This window comes from Halyomorpha halys, unplaced genomic scaffold, assembly GCF_000696795.3.
Source record: "Halyomorpha halys isolate HHAL.00 unplaced genomic scaffold, Hhal_1.1 Scaffold267.1, whole genome shotgun sequence".
Lineage (NCBI taxonomy): Eukaryota > Metazoa > Arthropoda > Insecta > Hemiptera > Pentatomidae > Halyomorpha > Halyomorpha halys.
Genome location: NW_027111312.1, coordinates 294,618 through 302,301, shown reverse-complemented (window position 1 = coordinate 302,301; position 7,684 = coordinate 294,618). Strand labels below are relative to the sequence as shown.

Below are 7,684 nucleotides of genomic sequence, written 5' to 3'. Positions count from 1 at the left end.
CTGAGACTATGCAGGCCTTAAAGAGAAGATACTTTTGGTGGGGGATCAGGAAGACTAGGGATTTCCGGTTCGGTTTCCGCCCATTTGCGCTGATATCGTAGTGCGATCGGTTCCGCGGAGGTTTCTTCATCTTCAATCGCATTCACCACCAAATCTCGAGACAACCAATCCGCGACCGCGTTCTCGACACCCTTCTTGTGATTCGTTTTGAAGTCGTAGACCGCCATCCGTTCTTTCCATCGTGATACCCGCGAGGACGATTCTTTGAGCATAGCTAAATGTACTAAAGGTTTGTGGTCTGTCAGTAGCTCAAACCGCCGTCCATATACGTACGGTCTAAAGTACTCCACCGCCCATACCACTGCTAAAAGTTCTCGTTCGATTGCGCTATAGCGCTGTTCGGCGTCGTTTAATTTCCGTCCGGCATATGCTATCGGTTTTTCGCCTGCTGCGAAATTTTGGGACAGAACAGCTCCAATAGCGACCTCGCTCGCGTCTGTAGTGATTTTGAACGTTCTGTTAAAGTCGGGAAACGCCAACAGTGGGCACGAGGTCAAGACCTCCCGGCACCTCTTAATGCTAGTTAATTGGTCCGGTCCTAGATGGAATCTTCGCCCTTTCCTTAGCATATCGGTCAGCAGTTGTGTGAGTTCTGCTATTCCCGGTATGAATTTCCGATAGTAGTTCACCATACCCAAAAACCGTCTGATTCCGCGGGCGTTCTTGGGTAATGGAGCTCTCTGGATGGCTTTAACCCGTTCTGGATCTGGTTGTACTCCGTTCTTTGAAACTATGTGCCCTAAGAACCTAATTTCTCGTAGCCCAAATTGAGACTTTTCTCGTGAGAGTTTCAGACCGTATTCGCGTATTCTATTGAAAACGCGTTTGAGGTGTTCTACATGTTCTAGTGGGGTTTTGAAAAAAAAAAAAAAAAAGGTCAGAGCAATCAATCAAACCGTCAATCAAGGAGACGAAGCCTTAGGAGAGAATACGAGGATATCTTTTTTAAAGAAGAGGACAGTCCATGAGATCATACTAAAACAAGACAAACTGGCATATGTGAAAGAGAGGAGATACCCGCAAGCGCTACGTCACCACATCGGGGAAGAGCTTCAAAGTTTAAAACGCCAGAGAATAATTATTGACAGTACTTCCCCGTACAACAACAGTCCGTTGTGTGCAGTGACAAAGGAGAGCGCACTATATGAAACCACCGAAAGGTACAGGGTAGTGATTGATTACAGGAAGCTGAATGAGAATACCGTTGATGAGAAGAATTCGATCCCCAGATTTGAAGGGATTTTGGATAGGCTGAGCGGCGCGACGGTATTCATCCCATTGGAATTGAATGAAGATTTTTGCCAGAAATGGATGAGTACCTCATCCCACTCAACCACCTTCTTAAAAAATGCAGAAACGTGATCATCACACCTACGGTCGAAGACAATATTAGTTGGTGCGTTGAGAAGCTACAACAGGAGCCGGTGCTTGCATTCCCGGACTTCACTCGGCAATTTAATGTCACTATGGACGCGAATGAGTACGCGCTGGGAGCGGTTTTGTCTCAGGAGGGTGAAGAGGGATATCGCCCAGTGGCATACGCCAGTAGGCGCCTAACAGAAACGGAGACCAGATACAGAGCGCTCGAACGAGAGCTCTTGGAAATAGTCTGGGTTGTTGACCACTTTAGACCCTATGTGTTTGGGGTGATTAGTAGAGTGCTGAAGGATGCTTTAGGGCCAGGAGAAACTCATCACCTTTACCTGGGCAATGCCATCGTCTGGGAGATCAAGCGGCTATTGCGTAGAAAACGAATAGGGGTGTAAGGAGGCTCATCCGTTGCAAGCAGATGGTGTAAACCCTTCATGAAGACGAACGACAAAAAGAGATGACCACAGCATATCAACAGGGCAAAACGAATCACCGAAGAATCCCGGAGACCCTGCACGCATTAAAGAGAAAGTACTATTGGTGGGGGATGAAGAAGACAATCACGGAGGTTGTAGGAAATTGCAAAGTTTGTCTGCGTACGAAATATGATAGAAACCCATCAAAAGGGAGACAAGAGGAAACATATACCGCAGATGCCGCGCTTAACGATTTACAGATCGATACTTTCCCCTAGAGAGGATATAAATGGATAACTGTTATTGATATTTTCAGTAAGGAGGCAATGGCGCACCTGGTGCAAGAACAGTCGTTGGAAGCAGTGTTGGTAGCTCTCCAGTTGTGGTTTCAATTATATGGAGTCCAGCATCGCATCGCATCGGACGGAGGCAGAGAATTTGATAATGCCAGAATTCGAACTGAAATGAAGGACCGTGACGTGACATCTCAACACACCAGGACACTCAAAGAGTAAAGGAGGAATACGGCGCCTTCATGGTACGTTAAGTGACTATCTCCCCGTTGATCAGATAGACAAGGGATAGGAACCGGATGTAGCAATGCCTAAGGCGATTTTCACCATTTGAGATCCTCTTTCGATTTCGAGGACACCGTCGAGACTATAAGGGCACAGCAGTGGACGGTGAGGAGATACATAACGACCAAATACATAATAAACAAGATACATAACAAATACAAAACATTGCTCGAAGAAAGTTATGGGAGAAAGTATTGGTGGGAATAGAAAAAGAAAAAACCAGGAGGATAGCACGGGAGAATTTACACGTCACAGATAGGATGGGGGAGATTAAAATCAGGACGATCGTCTACAAAAAGTTAGGGTCTACGAGAGGAGATAGTGATACTAAGGTCCATTTAGGGTGATAACCATTAGAGGACGCAACATAGTTATGGTACATTGAAAGTGACAGAGAACCGAGAAAGAGGAGAACTGTCCATATTGAGCAATTAAAACTTTCGGCAATCACAAAATAAAAGCTGCGGTGCCCTCATATTGCCACATCCAGATTTTATTAAAGAAAATATAAAATTTATTGTAATTATCGTTTTTGTTTTAAGAATGTTTTTAATTTTTGTAAATATTGTTTTTTTCATTTTAACTTGTTCATGTTATTGTACGAAGAATTATTCCTTTTTTATTTTTATTCCTAGGTATACATTATGTATATAGTGTTTGCTCCAGCTAACTTGTAAGTTTTTTTAAAAATAATTATATAGGATTTGTTTATTTGTTTTTTGTGAATATTTTTCGTTTGCTATTTGCTTAGTTATTACACTATTATGTGAATAGTATTAGTTTACGAGGATTGTTCGTAAACTGGTGAGCAGAGTTACGGTCTGAGTCAGCTGTTACTTCGATGTCAGCTGACTGAGGAGATCAGCTGATCGAATGTATATAAGAGATGTACCGAACACAATAAAGCCAGTATTTTACAGCAGCTCAAGCGAGTCATATCTTATTCCTTCTTCTCTTTTTTAACATTTTGCTTTCACCGATACTTAAGATATACATTTGGTTATCAAGAGTTCCTATTGATAAAAATAGAATCTGATCCCTATCACACGATTTTCTTAATTAAGCTGATTCTTGTCTTTGACTTCAAACTTCTCATTAGCCCCGGTGCCCATAGAAATTCAACCTCCAAAACTATTCCAGCTGTAAATTACGTCAAAAATCAAGCAATCTAAGTCAGGATAAAAATTCAATACCTTCTATATTTTGGAATGCATTCCAAAACTGAAAATGGAATGTATATACGCTCACTCTAGAAGCTGAATTACACTAAAAAAATCTTTCATAAGAATGTTGTCTACTACTATTGTCGGTTCGTTCCTGATGTAGCGTAACAACTGACACCCCTCCACAATTTGCTAAGGAAGGGTAGTGCGATAGTAATGACACCGGCCTTTGAAGATAATATACGAAAATTTATAGATCAGTTATAGAAGGAATCTGTACTAGCGTTTTCTGACTTCTAAAAGCAGTTTACGCTCACTACAGACGCTAGTGAGTTCTCGCTGGGAGCACTGGTGTCACAGGAAGGTGAGGTAGGAGAACGTCCCGTGGCCTCCGCAACTAGGCGTCTCACAGAGGCAGAAGCACTTTACAGTGCCTTGGAACGAGAACTGCTTGGAATAGTATGGTCAATAGAGAATTTCTGACACTACTTGTTCGGGCGACGATTTAGAGTCCTGATGTACCACAGGCCATTGAAATGGGTGGGAAAGCTAAAAGAATGGTCGGCGAGAATCACAAGGTGAAAGGAACTGTTGAGCCAGTACAAAATTGAAATCACGTACAAAATTGGCAAGTAAAACGTTGTAGCAGATTGGCTATCACGAGCGATCATGGTAAACGCTGTAGATGATGATCAAGGGGAAACATCTGGAAGAAGCCCAGCAATTCGCTGGAGAACCGAACAGGAAGGAGACATCTGCAGAAAAGAGTTCAAACGACGAAAGACCGATAGATATGGAAGTACTTGAGGAGGCTATTAATGACAAGAGACGGCAGATAATTTAGAAGACAAAAAGACACAGGGTTTCTGAAGATGGAACATAGCAAGTACGGCGGTAGTTCCATTACTAAGATCTGGTCTCAACCGGGTGTTAGTGCGAGGCGTGCCTTAGGACGAAATATGATCGGCATCACAGGGTGAATCACTGCTCAAGAAAAGACTCCTACCAAGAACGCGCCACTCTGCGACAGGTGAACTCTTTCACCTAGAAAGGCTATAAGAGGGTCACCGTTATCGAAGTATTCAGTAAGGTGGCCATGGCACACCCAGTACAGAACAGATCAGCGGATCCAGTTTTAAGAGCCCTTCGGAGATGGTTACAATGGCGTCCCTGACGAAATTTCTTCTGACGGTGGGAGAGAATTCAACAAAACAAGCATCAGAGAGGAAATGAGAATATTGGAAGTGGTGTGGCACCACAACATCCAAAGAGCCCAGGAGGGATAGAGCGACCACGTTAGTAATAGAACCCTGAGTAACCACTTATGAGTGTACCCAGCTAGAAAGGGCACTGATGACGCGACAGAACAGGCAGTTGCAACATACACACTGTCACGGGGTTTGCCCCTTTCGAAATTCTTTTTGGGATGCGGGGGCTTCGACGGGACTACGCCCAGAGAGGATGAACCGGCCGGTAATGTGATGGCCTTGCAAAAGTTGTGGGGCAAAGTTAGCAAAAGGATTTGCAGGGAAAAAAGTAGAAGAGTGGCGCAACATGACATGAATGTCTGAGACCTGATGGGTAAAATAAATATTGGAACGATGGTATATAGGAAAGTAGGAACTAATAGATGGAAAGAGCTGCAGAGGTATGAGGGCCCATAAGCTTATTGTTTACTGACTATTGTTTATTGTAAATAGTTTTCATTTTTTTTATGTTATTATAATGTTAGTTTGAAAGGACTGTATGCCTTTTTTACTGGCTATAGTTTATTGTAAATAGTAAGGTTTTTTTTTTTGGTTTGTTTTTTATTTCATATGTTATTATATTGTTCAGTATAAGTTTATGAGGATGTTCGTGAACTAGTGGAGGGGAGTTAAGGCTGATATGCCGTATAAGTCTGATCGGGTCGGACAGCTGATTGATATGTATATATAGGAGTGCTGAACTCAATAAAAGCCATACAACACGAGGCCCATCACCTCCGGACTTAAAATATCTCCTTTTTAGAATGGATAGCTCATATATGACATTAATCATAACAGGTAACCCTAAAATACCAAAGGTAGTAAAAGGTAAGACACAACACGAATTACTTTTCTTTTTCACAGTAATGCACTACTAATTCACTTCTTATTTCTGTTTTAGAGGGTTCGGAAAAAAAAATAAATAAAAAAAAGCCATTCTATTTCTGGAACCCGTGAGAGTCGTTTCATACCGTTTTCACTGTTTTCTCTGGAAGATACTAAAGTTATATTCATATATAGGTTGTGAGGTTGAAGGAGATTCATCGTAGTTGTACTCTTATTTTGATATTTTTAAATGCATTATTTTGTTTACTTTACCTCATACCTTACGCCTTCACATTTATTTACTTGTCACACCTAATATTTGTTCAGTACCGCAATCAATAAATATGGAGAGTGTTCAACTGTATTGCATGAAACCTTCCTTCTATTAGAATAACCTTAATTTTGTATTTTGATAACATACGAAAAAAAAAACATAAGGATAATAAAAAAATTGTTTGAAAAAATTCATTAAACAAATATTTAATTTACATTTGCATAATAAATGATAAACAATCAAGAATACAAACGAGTCCTTACATCAGTTCATTCAAAGGAGTTATCTCATTAATTCTTAAACTAATTATTGCCATACTCCTATGTTTATTCTGATGGAGAATTATGATCATATTATCAGTTATCAGTTCCTTTGTCGAAATAATTTAAGAATCCATATGATTGTGTCTATAGGTGCTGCAGTAAGTCTTAATAAAAAATTAGGAATTGGTATTTGAACGACTCTTGCTACGATGTCATTTAACCGGTCCCAATATGATCTCTCTTCAGCCCTTTTAGTAGGTTTCGATTCTTTACTTTCTTCATAATCCGAATAATCACTTAACTCTGCTTTTATAATCATAACCAATATAAGTAACACTAATACACTCCACATCTTCTAATGCGGTTATCACTTGTGCACTATTCCAACTTCGTGATTAAACGTCAACTCGCATAGTTTAATGGGGCATCAATAGTTAGAACCCATTTAGCGACACAATACTCCATTAAAAATCTATCGTTATAAGAACAAAAGACAATATGACTCTTTCCTTAATAAAAGAAAATTATATCTTCCATAGCTACTAGTTCACCCATTCAACCAAATATACATATATTTTAAATTTAAACTTTTTTTTTTGTATCGTACTTCAAATCAAACAGAATAAGATGATTTCAATTTGAATAAAATATCAACGGATCTTGGGTTTATTTTTATAATGAATTTATGAACATCCAATAAACATAAGTAATATTAATCATTATGAGCGTCGATAATCTATAAAAGTTTTTGTAGTAACAATTTGACACAGTTCATCAAGAATATGTCAGATCATAAGAAATCCCAAAATCAACGAAAGTCAGTAATTTCCGTATTAACTAACCTAAAAGTATAATATATGAAACTATTCAAAAACTACCGATTTTTTCCTAGAGAATATAATTTTGAAAGCGTAACTGACGTTTATAGTGCATTACAAAGATTTTTTATGAATTACTTTTTACGTTTTTTCATAGTAACGATTTGACCTAAGGAACACAGTTCAACAGCAGAATGTCAGATTATGTTAAATCTCATAATCAACGAATGACAAGGAATTTTCGTATTCACTAACCTGAATATTAAATTAAAAATATAGTAAATGAAAGTATTGTAGTAGGAAAATCAATGGTCTATTTCCAAAGATTATAATTTAAAAAGAATTGTCGTAATTTATCGTGTATAAAAGAATTATTAACTTTTTTAATGCTTGGCTTGAGGAATCCTTTTGAACTCAACTCATTTCTATGCCTTCATTAGGACTATAGATATAAATTCAAACATGTTTTTCACACTAAAATTTCCCTATTTTCCTCTAGAACCTTGGAGGGTATTACTCTAGGCTTAGGTTCATCTAAAAACGTGTTATTAAAATTCAGGAGGATACTGGATCGTCTCCTTGCTAGAAACCATTTTTTTTAACCTCTGCTATTATTAATTATTTCTTATTTACCTCAAATATTAGCTTATTCTTATAAACGATATTAGA

The 7,684-nt window shown here is 39.0% G+C and overlaps 1 protein-coding gene across 1 annotated transcript in view; it reads right to left on the bottom strand.

The window, feature by feature from the left end:
• LanB2 (laminin subunit gamma-1) overlaps positions 1-6,058 on the bottom strand; it is a 233,792-nt gene extending 227,734 nt beyond the window's left edge. The window contains exon 1 of the mRNA XM_014420323.3: positions 5,934-6,058. Within this exon, the coding sequence (XP_014275809.1) occupies positions 5,934-5,938 (5 nt within the window). The 5' untranslated portion in view covers positions 5,939-6,058. The remainder of the gene's footprint in view (positions 1-5,933) is intronic.
• Between the last annotated feature and the right edge of the window lie 1,626 nt (positions 6,059-7,684).